Source organism: Denticeps clupeoides, chromosome 1 (genome assembly GCF_900700375.1).
Source record: "Denticeps clupeoides chromosome 1, fDenClu1.1, whole genome shotgun sequence".
In the NCBI taxonomy this organism is placed as follows: domain Eukaryota; kingdom Metazoa; phylum Chordata; class Actinopteri; order Clupeiformes; family Denticipitidae; genus Denticeps; species Denticeps clupeoides.
The window spans coordinates 15768475-15786157 of record NC_041707.1 but is presented as its reverse complement, the minus strand read 5'-3'; the positions used below and the strand labels follow the sequence as shown (position 1 = coordinate 15786157).

The 17683-nt window shown below is 40.4% G+C and overlaps 1 protein-coding gene across 2 annotated transcripts; it reads left to right on the top strand.

The window, feature by feature from the left end:
- The first annotated feature begins 994 nt into the window (after positions 1-994).
- On the top strand, positions 995-14914 carry morc2 (MORC family CW-type zinc finger 2). 2 transcript variants are annotated; one of them, XM_029000277.1, is made up of 27 exons: positions 995-1151; positions 1989-2178; positions 2829-2882; positions 2974-3008; positions 3384-3452; positions 3716-3806; positions 4010-4118; positions 4454-4613; positions 5580-5691; positions 5828-5953; positions 6049-6128; positions 6363-6445; positions 7176-7261; positions 7400-7540; positions 7749-7903; positions 8043-8171; positions 8995-9100; positions 9324-9456; positions 9594-9644; positions 9791-10060; positions 10180-10437; positions 10759-10810; positions 10948-11086; positions 11195-11371; positions 11728-11821; positions 12178-12366; positions 14004-14914. In XM_029000277.1, the coding sequence occupies exons 2-27, from the start codon at positions 2111-2113 to the stop codon at positions 14070-14072; spliced, it is 3036 nt and encodes a 1011-aa protein (XP_028856110.1). In that variant the 5' UTR covers positions 995-1151; positions 1989-2110; the 3' UTR covers positions 14073-14914. The 2 variants fall into 2 exon arrangements, with proteins under 2 accessions (XP_028856110.1, XP_028856102.1); XM_029000269.1 differs by having other exon boundaries at positions 9594-9680.
- The last annotated feature ends 2769 nt before the right edge of the window (positions 14915-17683 follow it).

Here is a 17683-nt window from a genome sequence, read left to right as displayed (position 1 = left end):
CCGGTTCAAGTCCTGAGCCATCAAGGTGCCACTAAGCAAAAGTGCCGTCCCCACACACTTCTCCCCGGGGGCCTGTTATGTCTGCCCACTGCTCACCAAGGGAGATGGTTAAAAGCAGAGGACACATTTCGCTCTGTCACCGTGTGCTGTGCTGCAGTGTTTCACAATGACAGTCACTTCACTTTCACCATCGAGGGGTCTGTGTGAAACATTATTGGTATCTGTGTATACTATTGTACTGACAATAAACCAATCTTGAATCAATCATCTTGATTTCCATGTTCAAACCTATGCAGCCTGGCCTCTCTCAACATGAAATGTTCCTCTAATAATTTAAACTATATGGATACTGTACCTTTTTTTTTTTTTTTTAAACAAAGATGTCAATGTTTCTTCTTTTTCTTCCTTCGGCTGTTAGGGGTCGCCACAGAGGATCAACCAGTCTGGCTGTCCACACAATTGACATAGCAAAAGTTTTACATTGGAAGCCCTTACCGACACAACCCTCCCCATTTGCCCGGGCTTGGGACCGGCATCAGGAAACACATTGTCATGTGTATCCCCAGATTGCAACTGTGCACTCATTCCAAACCCTGTCCTCCCTCAGAGCAAATTTCATCAGTGCCACCATCTCTGTCTTGTAACCCTTCCCTTTCGCTCTTGATGATACCGGCCTGACCACCTTCTTCACCTCTCTAACATACTTCCCATTGCTCTGGACTGTATCTGATCATGTCATGTATCTTGAAATTTACGTCTAAGATATTATAAAACCATAAAGGTCAACTGTAGAAATAAACAACCTTTCTGCCCTATTTTTGGTTTGTTTTTTGAGCGTAATCTGGCAACCCGAGTTCCGCCGTGACGCACATCCATTTCCTGTACCTTTCAACTGACGGGAGTCCTCACCAATAAGCGAGTCGTCCTGGTGCTCCTCGCGTTCCTATTGGCTGTCGGTGCAGCAGGGGGGCGGATTTTTTATTCGGGCTCTCGTGTGTTTTCGCGAAGGAGTGCAACCCGTGGAGAAGCGTTACGATGGAGGATTTTCTCGCCCTTTGCAGCCCCATTTGTATCCCGTCGCGCCGGATATAGACTTCCGAAGTTGCATACCGGGTGACAACATAGCGAACGCCGACGAGAGGCCCCTGCTGGTACCACAGCCCACTATTTTAACGTATCTTCGCGTTTTGCGTCCTCTAGCATGCTAACGGAGGCTTTCGTTTCCACGTCAAACAGGCTTTCGTGCTGTTTTGTTTGTTCGCGCGCAGAGCTGAACTTGTGTTGTTGCCGAACACGCACCTCCTGGTGTGCGACTGTGGCCGTCACCCTGCAGTGCAGGCTGGACCTGGCGTGTCTGGGTTCTGGCCTTCCCGGCTTTATCGTTGGAGCCTAGTCGAACCAGCATGCTGGATCCGGCGCATGTTTTCCAGCTCGGCCCCGTTTATCCGCTTCTCTCACCTGATGGACGGACGTCCGTCCGTCGGTCCTTCCTGCCTGACGTCACAGGCTTTAACACCGACTGGATCTTGTTTATTTCGCTCGCCGGCAGCCCTAAAGAGGGACTGATGGAAGGATGGATGCTTTATTCATCCCAGAGGCAAATCCACAGCATCGCCTGTGCGACCCAGAGGTTTCCGTTTTACTCGACCAGCCATTTATTTTAACAAAAAATAAGCTCAATTTGTGTCCCCAAGAAGGAACAGAAGCATGGCATAGGTCTACAATTGTACCTTCCAATAACACGCAAGCCTACACCCCGTAAACATGTGCTTTATTACTGTGTGCATTCCCTGTTTTATGATGGTTATTGAATATTTCCACTGTGTCTGAAAGTTCTTAATATGGCTGTTTGTGGGTGAAGTACGCAGCCCTCTGATAATACACAGTGAGCACCGAGCCCTTAAAAACCATCTTTGAATGCTCTGTTTGCTGTAATTGAACCGTTTTATTTTTCCTCATGCACTGAGCACACTCTTCTGTTTTCCTAGGTTGCCAGTGACGCAGGCCCTGCTGTTATAACTGGTGGACTGGTGTCTAGAAGTGGGAAAAAGTGCTTTTTTAATTATTTTTTTATTGTTTGCTTTTACAATTGCAAATAGGCTGTAGGACAATGGCGTTCTTAAATTACAGCAGCCTCAATCGAGCACAACTAACCTTTGAGTACCTGCACACAAATTCGTAAGTATCTGAGTTAAAATGCAGATTGACCTTGTTTCAAACCTGCATGTTTAGAATGATTGAGCAAAACCACATACATTTAATCTAGGTATAAATTCCATATATAATGGAGTCTATAGGGAATTTTCTTTTGTATTTTTGGGAGCAGTTGCCAGTTTTTTTAAACATGAACACACAGAAGACCTCTGATTGTTCTAAGAGAATGTTCACAATCACAGTCTTTTAACCACACAGAGCAACTTTGCCTGTTTTATTCATTATTTGTACAATAAACAAATTGTATCATGCCAAATTGAGGAACTGAGAAAGGGGATTTAAGTGTGAAATGTGAAGTGGTCTTTCTCACTGATATCTGGATCAAAGTTCTATGTAAATGTACAAAGTGCTTTCTGAAAAGTATCAAATAATAGCTATGGCAGAAAGTAGACTGACATATAGTTGTGACCTTTTGTATAAACTAGCATCAGATGGTTAGCCTAGTGGGTAAAACCCAGGTTGAAATCCCACCTACAACCATTGTTTCCCTGAGAAAGACACTTAACCCTCCAGGGAGACTGTCCATGTAACTACTAATTGTAAGTCACTCCGGATCAGTGCATCCGATAAATGTGTTAAATGTAAGACTGGTGTGCTTGGACTTGTGCTTGCAGAACAACCCATGAGTTCCTGTTTGGGGCCTTGGTTGAGCTTGTTGACAACTCTAGGTATTTCTTCTCTTTTGTCGCTGCATTATATTACCATCTTATTTTACCATCTGAGCTCCCCTTAATGAAAACCTTTGTTTTGTGTGTACAGAGATGCAAATGCGACAAGAATTGACATTTATACAGGTAATATTATTTTACTTATGTAGCCCCTGGGAAGTAGACTTTTTCTCCACTTTTGCTTAAAGTAATATAAAATGCAAGTCATATAGTACAGAATGTTGTTGTTATAGTACAGGTCTGCTTAAAATTTTTTTTTAATTCAAATTGAACATTTTTTGTCATTGTGATACACAACAAACTGTGTCCTGCATTTAACCCATCACCCTGAGTGAGCAGTGGGCAGCCATGAAAGGCACCCTTGGCGGTTTGGCATTTGAGTCCGATTGCTTACTCGCTAGTCACACACTGCCTGTATGCTGCACTGTATGCTATTGTAAATTAAATAAATGTAATGCTAATAAGAATGGTATTCCCCTTTTGTCTCTTCATAATGTCCAGAGAAAAGGCCTGAGCTCAGGGGGGGCTTCATACTTTGTTTTCTGGATGATGGAACAGGAATGGACCCAAGTGAGTGACCTTTTTAAATGCTCCCGCTTTAATCAGCCCATCACCACATGAACCACATAGCAATGCACATGGAATCTTGAGGAATACAGACATATTTTCAAGCAAGATACAGGGTGACTCTACCATTTACACCAGTGTGGTTAATGTTGTATTACATCACCTTTTGTTTGTGCTTCATTGAGCATTTCAATGGCAATGTTTGCTTCTACTAATTTGCACATGTGTAGCAAAGTGATATTAAACATATATATTTTCCACTTCAGGTGAGGCAACACATGTGATTCAGTTTGGCAAGTCCAGTAAGAGGTTCCCAGAGTCAACACACATCGGGCAGTATGGAAATGGACTGAAATCGTAAGTAATTTGTTTTGCACATGCAGATGTCTCAGCATGTAATCAGAATTCTTTGTACATTTGCAGTCAACCTTTTAGTGATGTCTACCACTGTGTTAAAGCTTGTTAAATAACAATCTGTTAATCATACTTTGTAATTTTTTTTTTATCTGCAGTTGTCTGCTTAATGGTTGACTCTTTTTTTATTTTTTAAAATGTTTTAGGGGCTCTATGCGGATTGGAAAAGACTTCATCCTTTTTACCAAGAAAGAGGAGAAGCTCACCTGTTTGTTTTTGTCACGTACCTTTCATGAGGAAGAAGGCTTGGATGAAGTTAATATTTTTTTTTGTCTTTTTAAATCAGCTACTTTATTTACGTCACATGTCATCCTATGCTCTGACTAACGGGTAACCTGAGATCACAGATATCACAGATGCTACATTGAGATACTGTGGGAAGTGGTTGATGCTTAAAGGATATGGAAAATCAATTAAAAGCAGGGACATTTAAAGATCTGTGATGACAACAGTGTTGGAAAACCAGGAATGCCACTTTTCCTAAAAGAAAGCTAAATGTATCGGAAGAGTGCAAGGTATTAGGGTGCATTTTGGCAAGGAACATCCCATTAAGTGAAAAATCCTTATTTCTTTCTGCATTTCTTTGTTAGGTTATTGTTCCGTTGCCTAGCTGGGATGCAATCACAAAGCAACCCTTGACTGAGGACCCGGAGAAGTTTGCAATTGAGACAGAACTCATCTACAAATACTCCCCCTTTAAAACGGAGGAGGAGCTATTCCAGCAATTCAACAAGATTGAGGGGAAGAGTGGTGGGTTATCAGTATGCCTAGGATTTGATTCCTTTTGTCCATAATCTATCTATCTTAGATAGATTTTATTTGTAGTAATAGGTGTAAATAAATAGATGATATACCTGTGTACTCCCATATACAGTATGCAGGAGCTTCCTGAAGCTGTAAGCAAATTGTCTGGTGACCAACCTACCTTAGTGAAAATTATAAAAATCGTTAGCTACAATAGGGATTATTTTGGCCTTCATTTAATGGAAGCCGAACTGAATACTTGCTGGAAACACATACAGTTGTGGCTACAAGTTTTGAAAATTACATACTTTCTTTCACAAATTTTGCTGCTTCAGTGTTTTTAGATCTTTTTTGTCAGTTTGCTGCATTTTCTTCGGGACCCTGAAGCCTTTTTCACAACACTTGAACATTTCTTCTTGAAGTTTTTGATCCAATAAATGGTTGATTTAGGTGCAATCTTAGCAGCAATATCCTTGCCTGTGAAGCCCTTTTTATGCAACAATGATTTTAAAGCATCCAGTCTACTATTCTAACTAAATCAGTATGACCGAATGATCTCCAGCCTTGTGTTTGTCAGCACTCTCACTTGTGTTAACGAGAGAATCACTGAAATAATCTCAGCAGGTTATTTTTGGCAGGGCTGAATTTCTTTTTTGGGATAAAGTTTATTTTTATGGCAAAGAGGGATTTTGCAATTCATCTGATTACTCTTCATAACATTCTGCCGTATATGCAGATTGGCATAATAAAAACTTTGTGGAAAAAACAGTATTTGTTTTATTCTAAAAACTTTTGAAACGGGCCAGTTTTTTTAAACCTTAAATTTATTTAAGCTTGCCTTCTAACATTGTGTGGAACACATGGATTTGGAAAAGATTTGACTATAGTAGTAGTTGTAGAATTTCCAATAGTCTGTGATATCCTTTTGACCCTCCTTTGGTTTATGTTAATGGTGCTGTTTTTGTCTTAAAGGTACTCTGGTGGTGATCTATAACCTGAAACTGATGGACAACAGAGAGCCCGAGCTGGATGTACAGAGTGATCATCAGGACATATTGATGGCAGGGACCCCTGTGGAGGGGGTGTAAGTATATGTTCAGCCAATATGAATAATATTGGTTTTTATTGTGCTTTATACTTTTATGAAATATTGTTGTTTTGTCATTTTTGATCGGCAACATGTATGTTAACTGTTCGGTTTAATTATGTATATTAATCAGGAAACCCGAAAGGAGATCATTTCGGGCATATGCTGCTGTTCTGTACATTGACCCTAGAATGAGAATTTTCATCCAAGGGCACAAAGTCAGAACCAAGAGGATGTCCTGCTGCCTTTACAAGCCAAGGTAAGGTACACGTTCAGACATTCACACACTCTCTGTCACTGTCACTCTCTGCACAGATGTTTACAGTTTTGAACAAAAATGTCCTTGTTTTCCAGAGTTTATAAGTACACCTCAACCCGCTTTAAAACCCGGGCAGAACAAGAGGTAAAGAAGGCTGATCACCTCGCCAAAGTTGGTAAGTGTTTAACCTCGACGGTTTGTGACATTAGCCATTTTTTATTGAATATCAAAAGAATCTTAAAAGAGTCATGAGGACGTTTTACTGTTTTTGTGTCCAGACATCAGATAATAATGCAAGCTTCAGATTTCATTCATGTACAGTGGCATCTGATATTTCAAAGAACACAGAACAGCTTGAAATGACTACCTTATTATTAAAGTATTAAAAGTATATTGTTATTCCTAATAGCTGAAGAGAAGGCTCATGAAGCAGAGAGCAAGGCCCGTGCCCTGGAGGCTAAACTGGGTGATGATCTGTCCAGAGACGCAAGAGTAAGCTTTTCTATTCCTATAGGGTAACACCTGCATGAAAGTTTTTTTTTTTTTTTTTTTTTTTTTTTTTTTTTTTGGCACATGTAATCATGCCCAGGTTCCTCCTGTTTTCCCTGATCATTCTTGAGATGTTTCTGAAGCTTAATTGGAGTCCACCACAATAAACAGTTGATTGGACATGGTTTGGAAAGACACACACCTTCTATAAAAAGGTCACAGCACAAACCAAACATGAAGTCAAACAAATTGTCTGTAGACCTCCCAAGACATGATTGTCTCAAGGCACACATTTGGGGAAGTTTGTTATTTAAAGCCAAAAATATTACAAAATACCACCAAGATCAAGCAGGATCTCATATCGTCATATCGCCCACCTATACCCCAAAGGGTGTATGTGGTCCAGAATAATCTTTAGTTAGGGGCTATGTGTCGAATGATGAACATCTGGGGAAAAATAAAGGAGAAAAAAAGACTTATAGGAAAATGCACACACAAATTACATACAAGCAAAAACAAAATGTTTTCAAAAGAACATGCTCATTACTAAATTAAAGTAAATTAAACAAACCCAAGCTTCTCAGAAACAGGCATATTCATTTCACTCCTTTTAGACTTGTCAGCAGATTGATCTAGAAAAAAACGTGTGTGGTTTTAATGTTGTACTTGATTGTTTTTAAAAATATACAAAATCAATTTTTCCACATAATTTAACCTTCTATTCCTCTGTTAGGCCGCCCTGCGCAAGGTGCAAGATGCTGCAGCAGCGATGCGTGCTGAAGCAAATAGGAAACAGAGCATCTATCAGTCAAAGCAGAGGTACATGCTTACCCGATGAGTGTCACTAAATACATTAATTACTGTAATGCATGACCACAGTACATATTATGATGCAGGAAAAATTCCAGTACAGTTGACTTTGTTTAATAGCAGCATCTCCATTTTTCTTTTGGTTAGAGCCCTCAAGGAGCCCAAAGAGTTGAATTTTATCTTCGGCGTGAACATTGAGCGACGAGACCAGGATGGAATGTTTGTGTACAACTGTAGTCGCCTGATCAAAATGTATGAAAAGACAGGTCCTCAGCTTGAGGGAGGCATGTGAGTACTATGAATGATTCTTATATACTTTATCAAATAGCCTAATGAAACTAAGCAACTTGAAATACTGTGAAAGTGTTGAGTGTGGACTGTTGTTTGTTGTGTTCGACTCAGATGGTTATTATTTTTAAACCATTAAGGCTTTTGTTAAATTATTGTGCTTAGGTCTATGTGCATGTCTACCTGACTGGCTGTATTGTTGAGACAGGGCGTGTGGAGGTGTAGTTGGCGTGGTGGATGTGCCATATCTGGTTCTTGAACCAACACACAATAAGCAGGACTTTGCTGACGCAAAGGAGTATCGACACCTGTTGCGGGCCATGGGCGAGCACCTCGCACAGTACTGGAAGGACATTGGCATCGGTGAGGCCCAAGAGAACTTAATAACAAAGGAGTATGACCAAAATTGCATTCTCACAAACATGAAATGTAAAATATTATATTACACAAAAACAAATCTTTCTGATGTTGGTGCACTAATTTCCCTTTTTGCCCTGAACAGCTCAGAAAGGCATAGTGAAATTTTGGGATGAGTTTGGTTATCTGTCAGCCAATTGGATTTCGGTTCCTTCAAGTGACCTCCGGTACAGAAGGCGCAGGGCCATGGAGATTCCAGTCACCATCCAGTGTGGTAAGACAAAGCTGCAGTACTGAGTGACTTCAAAATGATCCACTTGATTGGTGTATGATCCTTTATTAGGGGCAGTGAGGGGCAGCGATGGCCCCGTAGCAGCCCCGAAATCAGAAGGTTCAAATCCCGATCCCCAGGTTGCCACTGATGTGCCACTGAGCAAAGAACCGTCCCCACACACTGCTCCCTGTTCGCCTGTCATGGCTGCCCACTGCTCACCAAGGGTTTATTGGTTAAAAGCAGAGGACACATTTCATTGTGTGCACCATGTCCTGTACTGTGTATCACAATGACAATCCCTTCACTTTCATTTTCACTTTATTATTTCCACAAGTGGAAAATTTACATGACAATTAAAATCACGAACGAAATACCATGAAGAACAAGCAAGTTTCAAGCAATACTTAAAACTAAAATGATAAAAAAACGAATGCAATTACTGAATTATTCAAGTAATTTTTTTTATGCTTTATTTGTGATTTTCAATTTTTCAACAACAAACAAATAACAGCTGTAGACCAATATCCACCCCTCACCCTCAGACCCACCCATTAAACAGCAAGAAGAGAAATAAATAAATAAATAATAATTATTATTCAAGTCATTTTAACATGACATTAAAAGGTAAATTGTGGATCTCTCGGACCAAAAATGCAATACTGTGGGAGTACTTGTGACCATTGTCAGTTATATTTGTAGTATAAATAAATTTTACTTAATTAAGTAATCAGCTATTTATCACCACTGTACAGCTGAATATGCTACTAAAATAGCTTACTGTTGTTGAAATGGCAATATTTTAAGCATGCTGATTTCTCACTAGATAAGTGTCTGAAGTGGCGGACTCTGCCTTTCCAAATGGATGCGGTGGACAAACGCTACCCAGACAGCTGGGTGTGTCTGATGAACCCGGATGGCTCACAGGACAGGTAGTTAATTTGAGAAAAAAAATTCATTGAATATTTTTATTATTGGTTATTTTCCTGAGATTATATTTATTGCCAAATAATGTATCCCATGGTTACAGCATAGGTGGCATCATACCTCAAATATCACAAACGATCTTATGTGGATGGTCACCTCTCACAATGTTTGGTATATTCTCTAATGGTAGAATGAATAATTACTTGCCATGTTGGTCTTTCCTCTCAGGTGTGATGCTCCTGAGCTGAAGCAGAACCTGCCAGTTGGTGTTTTGAAGAAAGAACTGAAGAGCATGGAGGACAAACAGAAAGAGCTGTCAGACAAGATCCGCCAGCAGCAGGAGAAACTGGATTCATTACAGGTGGAAATTCATTTATTTGCACAAGATGCTCAGAGAAGTGTGAGATACAGTTTGGTTAGAATCACAAGTGTATATGTGGTGCATGGGGTCAGCTGGGAGAGGAAAATGTTTGACTGCTTGATTCCGTTTCTTTCTAGAGAACCTCAACAGTCAAGTCATCTGATGACCTTAAAAAGCTTCCCCTAGAGGTCAGCATGAAACCTGCAAATGTCCGCGGTACACAGGTGCCTTGAACACCGATGCAATCATATCCATAATGCATATAAGATGTTATGCATTCAAATATCTGTTTGTCAACTTCATGTTCAGCTTTAGTACATTATTTTGTTTCCAGGCAACTCGCTCTTCAAATCGCTCTGCTTCACGACCCCATTCCCCGCCACTTCCCTCTGTTGTTCGAAAGGCATCTTTAGCCAAGACCCCATCTCCCAAAGTAGTACTACTCCCTCGCCCAACTAGAGCCTCAGGACTGCAAGTTAAGCCCAAACCTACACCTCCAGCACCAGCTAAGTCATCTCCCAGAGCTGCTAAACTTGCCCTCAAGCCAGCGTCCACTCCATCTACAACCAAAACACCTCTACGTAGAAACACCCGGATTGTCACGGTAACTGTACCTTCACTTAAGTAATTTGAACTAAACCTGAAATTAACAATTATTTTTTTAAAAGAAAGAATCTGTGTTATGGTGAACTATTGTAGTAATTATTCCTTATTTTTGCCAAGCCTGCCAGCAAATCCCTGCAAACCAAACAAGCAAGCACTGCTCCTAAAAGGTTAATATCACAGAGAAGTACAGTTGAGGATGAGGAGGATGAAGAGGAGGAAGAGGAGGATGAAGAAGAAGAAGAAAAGGAGGAGTTGGAAGAAGAGGATGAGGAGGACGAACCGGCACCCAAGAAGAATAAACTCTCTATAGTGCATAAAGGCAAAAAGGGAGCTGACTACAAAAGCCAACAAAACAAACAAGGCAGCGAAGTGGAGGTACTTTTCTATGAGCCTGGTAATATTTAATCAAGCTAAAGTCAGTAAAAAAAAAAAACTATTTTTTTATTATTAATTATAATAAAAATAATTTTAAAAAAATCACATCTTTGTGATGACACTCACTCAACACTGATTCAGAAATGGTTGTAAAGGTTGAGCCTTATGACCCAACACAAACATAAACATTACAACAAGTTGTGAGGGTGAAATTCTGTGGCATTGAGGTTAGTCTTTTAGCGCACTGGGCAAAAAAATACAAATTAAAGGATAACCACACAAACGCCACATAGCTTCACTTCCTCTTTTTTTCCCCCCCAGGTTAACAGCAGTGGCTTTGAAGAAAATGATTTAAAAAAATCTGCCCAAAAAGGTAAAATCATACATATGCAAAAGTATACTTTGTTCATGATTACGATTCATTATGAATATTATTTATATATAAGACTGTGTGTGAACATTTCACATATGCACATTTACCAGCAGTAGGTTGTCTGTGTGTGTTTTCAGATAAAGGGATGCTGGTAGAGGCCAAGGTGAATGGAGAATGGTTCACTGGACGTGTAGCTGCCGTGGAATCCGGGAAAGATGGTTTGCGCTGGAAGGTGAAGTTTGATTATGTGCCAACCAGTACGCCACGAGACCGTTGGTAAGAAATTCAGTGGGAAAGTCTTGTCTGTTGGAGAATTGTGATATAGTGAATTGTGATTGATATACAGTATCATTGTATCTTTTTTTTTTTTTTTTTTTTTTACAGGGTTTTTAAAGGGAGTGATGAAGTTCGCCTCATGCGTCCAGCATCTCCAGTGTCACAGAGCCCAGACACCAATCAGGGCCCGATGAGATCTGTTACTCCCCCCACCGCAGCAGAGCCAGACACAACACAGAGTGGGCCAAGCCGAGAGACGACGGAGGGTCTGGTTACTCTGTTGAGGTGTGGGCAGTTTAATTCTGACTGAGTTGTCTTATTTACTCCAAAGGGAATAATCCTTGTATGTGTTTCCTTAACTTAGATTGAGAAAATAGTATTTTAAAGATATAAGTAAATATCAGGGTAAATGGTTTATCAATAAGACAATCTAGGATGCATTAGAATGTGTCATTTTGCCACTGAGATGGGTCTTCTGCCTTATGCCATGCAACAGTGGCAGTGTCTCAGCTCCATTTGCCAAGATTCATTCTCCAACTCAAGATTCAACTCCATCTCAAGATTCATTCCATTGATTTAGTTTACAGTCTGATGAATGTTTGTCTGTAAACTGACCCGCCTGTGTTTGTTTTTGTCTTTAGGACATTGCTCCGTTACTTTTTCCCACCGGAATTCCGAATCCCAAAGGACTCTTTGAACAATATGACAGCTGAAGAATTTGTGTCATTCCCCATTGTGAGTATGAGCCTGATTGAATAGACTGGGTTCCTGTTCCTTGGTCTTGTATCAAAATGTGGGGTTTTCATGTTCTGCAATTGTGTAAATGAAAGAACCACAGTCTGTATTCAGGAAAGGAAAATTCACTAAGGAAAACATACACACTAGGTGGAGCACTACTTTCTACCTATCAAAGAGGCTTTGTCTATTTCACTTGAACCAAACTAAAATCAAGCTTCCATGTCACTGAATGGTAGCAATAGTCTTTTGGTCAATGACTGTGGATATTTTGTCAAGTGCATAGCATAACCCAGAATTAAAACTGCACTTGAACCCCACTGACTCTGTCACCCTGTCTGTGCTTGGCTCGGCAGAAAGAGTATTTTCAGCAGTATGAGGCGGGACTGCAGAGCCTGTGTAACTCGTACCAGAGCCGTGCAGAGTCGCGTGCCCGGGCTGTGGAGGAGAAAAGCAGCGGGGCCGAGGCCAAGCTGCGGGAGTCCGAGGAGAAACTCCGCAAACTCCGCACAAACATTGTAGCCCTGCTACAGAAAGTTCAGGAGGTTTGTCTTATGTGTAACACAACCTCAATTCCAAAAATGTTGGGATGTAAAATGTAAAAAAAATATATATAAACTCAGCAGATCACAAAGTGCAAATTTTGATGTTTCGTTTAAAAAACATTCCATATTTTTTTTATGTAATGTCAGCATATTAATGGGACTAGGGCAATGAAATGGCTGGACTGAGTAGGTTAACTGTGACAACAGGTCACTGTCATGACTGGGTATAAAAAGGAAATTCTCTCAGAAGTAAAGATGGTCAGAGGTTCACAAATTATTATTATCTAGAATTATTATTCTGGATTTTAATATTCAACTAGAGACCTGAATCGCTCATAACATCATTGAAGGTTTCCAAGAGTCTGTTGAAATCGGTGTGCTCAAAAGACAAGACTGAAATTGTGTACCTGTGAAATTTGGGCTCAGCTGGTGTCACATTTTAAATAGGTATGATTGTCATGATTATCACAGAAATAATTATCTGTGAACAGTTTGCTGCACCATTCACAAATGCAGGTTAAACCTGTATCATGCAAAAATGCCATATATAATCATGATCCACAGACCTTTTCTGGGCCAATGCTTCATTAAAATGGGCAGTTCAAACTGTTCCGTGGACAGCTCACAAACTGTTAATTCATTAGCAGTTGAGTTCAGTCAGGGACATTTCTGAGCCTAGATGTTGCACTGTGTCTGGGCAGACAGACATCCATTGAAGCTTTAGAGTAGGGATCTTGCTGATCTTGCTGTCCCAGTTAGTTTATTGGGCAGGAGGCATCTTGTCATACACTGCCCAAAAAAATAAAGGGAACACAAAAACAAGACATCCTAGATCTGAGTGAGCAAAATAAATACTTTGTTCTTTACATAGTTGAATGTGCTGACAACAAAATCATGCAAAAATTGTCAATGGAAATCAAATTTTTCAACCCATAGAGGTCTGGATTTGGAGTCACACTCAAAATTAAAGTGAAACAAAAAAACACTACAGGCTGATCCAACTTTTATGTAATGTCCTTAAAAGAAGCAGCGTGTATGACCTCCACTTGCCTGTATGACCTCCCTACAATTCCTGGCCATGTTCCTGATGAGGTGGCGGATGGTTTCCTGAGGTATCTCCTCCCAGACCTGGACTAAAGCATCAGTCAATTCCTAAGCACAACCCCCACCTGTGGACGTCGGGCCCTCATACAACCATCATGGAGTTTGTTTTGGACTGTTTGGGCAGACACATGCAGCTGGATGTGGCCAGCTGGATGTCTCCATTCTCTGGACACTGACAGACACAACAAACCTTCTTGCCACAGATACATTGAGGTACCATCCTGGATAGGCTGCACTACCTGAGCCACTTGTGTGAGTTGTAGAATCCGGAAAGAACTGAGAAGAGGTCTGTGGTCACCACCTGCAGAACCACGCCTTTATTGGGGATGTCTTGCTAATTGCTAATTTCCATCTGTTGTCTATTCCATTTGCACAACAGCATGTGAAACTGATTGTCAGTGTTTCTTTCTAAGTGGACAGTTTGATTTCACAGAAGTGTGATTGGCTTGGAATTGCATTGTGTTGTTTAAGTGTTATTTTTGTGCTGTGTACTTTGTGTAGTCATTCTAAATGTATTTTCTTTTTCCTTTCAGGACATAGAGATAAGCAGCGATGATGAGCTGGATGCATACATAGAAGATCTGGTGACTAAAGGGGAGTGATTTATAACATGTCAGCCACTAAATGCACCCCTCTCAGCCCAGTCTCACACTCTCTCTGGTGTTCATACATTCTAAATCCCAAGGACCAGTTGCCACTACCAGTAGAAAAAAGGCGTTTTCATTGGCAATGCACAGACAAGGGACTTCATGGACAGAGTTCTGGATTTCTAGAACTTGTGACATGGTGCACAGCGGGAAGTTTTAGCTGCTGTTTTTTTTTTTTTTTTTTTTTTTTTTTTAAATTGATATAGTTAGTGTTTGATATGTTCTAGGCATTTAACAATGGGCCTAAAACATTGGCTCTTTCAAGCTACCGAACGGTTTGCTACAACAAAAAAAATATATGTTAAAAAAGTATATATATATATAGAAATACCCAAGACAAAGCCAAATCTTTATCACGTTTATTATAACATGCTTAAAATAGTTTGTTTTTTTATATATATATATATATAGGATTGTTTGGTTTTTCTGGCTCCCCATCCCTTCACTTTTAGATACTTTTTAGGGCTGGTATTTGATAGAAATTACAGTTCTGTGATTTATTTGAGTCTTTGTTCCTATATTACACTGGTTTCTTAAACACTTTTATATTTTACAGTGTTTTAACCATGTATTACATGACTTCAGTATACATTAAATCTGTTAATCTCTCTGTTGTATTGCTGCACTGTTCCTGAAGTTGAAGTAGTGGTTATGCTTAAAAGAAGGATGTTATGGACGTTTACCATAGCAGAGCTCTACAGGGAGTGCAGAATTATTAGGCAAGTTGTATTTTTGAGGAATAATTTTATTATTGAACAACCATGTTCTCAATGAACCCAAAAAACTCATTAATATCAAAGCTGAATGTTTTTGGAAGTAGTTTTTAGTTTGTTTTTATTTTTAGCTATTTTAGGGGGATATCTGTGTGTGCAGGTGACCATTACTGTGCATAATTATTAGGCAACTTAACAAAAATCAAATATAGACCCATTTCAATTATTTATTTTTACCAGTGAAACCAATATAACATCTCCACATTTAACAAATATACATTTCTGACATTCAAAAACAAAAACAAATCAGCGACCAATATAGCCACCTTTTTTTGCAAGGACACTCAAAAGCCTGCCATCCATGGATTCTGTCAGTGTTTTGATCTGTTCACCATCAACATTGCGTGCAGCAGCAACCACAGCCTCCCAGACACTGTTCAGAGAGGTGTACTGTTTTTCCCTCCTTGTAAATCTCACATTTGATGATGGACCACAGGTTCTCAATGGGGTTCAGATCAGGTGAACAAGGAGGCCATGTCATTAGTTTTTCTTCTTTTATACCCTTTCTTGCCAGCCACGCTGTGGAGTACTTGGACGCGTGTGATGGAGCATTGTCCTGCATGAAAATCATGTTTTTCTTGAAGGATGCAGACTTCTTCCTGTACCACTACTTGAAGAAGGTGTCTTCCAGAAACTGGCAGTAGGACTGGGAGTTGAGCTTGACTCCATCCTCAACCTGAAAAGGCCCCACAAGCTCATCTTTGATGATACCAGCCCAAACCAGTACTCCACCTCCACCTTGCTGGCGTCTGAGTCGGACTGGAGCTCTCTGCCCTTTACCAATCCAGCCACGGGCCCATCAAGACTCACTCTCATTTCATCAGTCCATAAAACCTTAGAAAAATCAGTCTTGAGATATTTCTTGGCCCAGTCTTGACGTTTCAGCTTGTGTTCAGCCTTTCTTACCTTGGCCATGTCTCTGAGTATTGCACACCTTGTGCTTTTGGGCACTCCAGTGATGTTGCAGCTCTGAAATATGGCCAAACTGGTGGCAAGTGGCATCTTGGCAGCTGCACGCTTGACTTTTCTCAGTTCATGGGCAGTTTTTTTGCGCCTTGGTTTTTCCACACGCTTCTTGCAACCCTGTTGACTATTTTGAATGAAACGCTTGATTGTTCGATGATCACGCTCCAGAAGCTTTGCAATTTTAAGAGTGCTGCATCCCTCTGCAAGATATCTCACTATTTTTTACTTTTCTGAGCCTGTCAAGTCCTTCTTTTCACCCATTTTGCCAAAGGAAAGGAAGTTGCCTAATAATTATGCACACCTGATATAGGGTGTTGATGTCATTAGACCACACCCCTTCTCATTACAGAGATGCACATCACCTAATATGCTTAATTGGTAGTAGGCTTTCGAGCCTATACAGCTTGGAGTAAGACAACATGGATGAAGAGGATGATGTGGACAAAATACTCATTTGCCTAATAATTCTGCACTCCCTGTATAATGGCATATATTATGCAATACAGGAAATTGAGAAATAAAGAAAAACTGCACTGTATTGTTAACATTCATAGTGCAAAATTAAATTACCATAGGAATGAGAATAAAATAATGGATATAATTTGTTGCACTGAGGCATCATTGTAGTGCAGTACTCATTATTCCCTGGTAAGTATATATTATTCAGGGCTAAGCGATTGTAATTTAATTACAGCACCATGTTCATTGAAAATGATTTAACTAACTGACCAAGTTAACTAGACTTAAGGCCATGGACCTGTCTACACCTCCGTTACGGTCCCCAGACAATTTTAGCCTTTTAAATCAAGGCATGCGTGTAAAATGACAGGAAACTCTGGAAAGAGTTCACCAGGATTACAGTAGAGCCAGCACCAGTTTTCATACCTTGGTGTTTTAGAAGATGCTGGGAAAAACCTGAGGGTTTATCATGCTGAATTTTCTGTAGCCATTTCTACACCTGTGTCATAATAATAATAGTACTAATTATAATGCTACATTTATTTATAAAGCACAATTTCAAACTGTTGTACAGTCGAAGTAATAAAACGATAACTTAAAACAACGGGTGAGGACAATCGTTAATAAGTAAAAACAAGACAAAAAAAAAACACATCTTAGAACGACTGTGTGTGTAGGTATGTTCCCTCAAAAGCTCACTACGGGCCACGCCCACCAGAGGGATGATTGGCCCTGGCCACTGTTTAGGGGCGTGTCTGTGGCTGACACGTGTTCCACCGCCCAGACGCGACAGCTCCTACATCCATCCATGCCTGCGCTCCTGATCGTGCCTTCGTGTAAAATCAGTGGCGTATTTTGCTACGCGCGACATCACGGGCGCCGGTGATTTTTATTTTTATTTTTATTTTTTTTTGCGCGCGCCCATGCTTCCCTGATGTCACTGCATGGCCGCCGACAGGTTTCCTATCCCCCGTTTCCGGGGAGTAAGGGCGCCCTCGTTTTGCGAGGTGCCTCTGCTGCTTCGGGGAGCGGCAGGAGATTCTCTGACTTCCTGGAACAGCATCTAATAATCAGCTCACAAAGTAAAACACGACGCTTATTCGAATAGTCAATTCTACCTGAAATCCTGCTCAGCAGGCTGCAGTGTCCGTACTGTAATTCATCGAGGCTTTCATCCAGGAAATCTGTTTCAGAAATAAAGAACGTTTTAAATCTGTATATGTTGATCATCTCTGTGCTCACTCACTGAACTATTAGAAATGGTATCATGTGTTACTTGTTTTCGCTGTTACTGGCCTCGCTATGTCCCATAGTTAGATGTCGAGCAAATCGAACGAAGGGAATCGAAAGGTTGCGGTTGTAACCCCG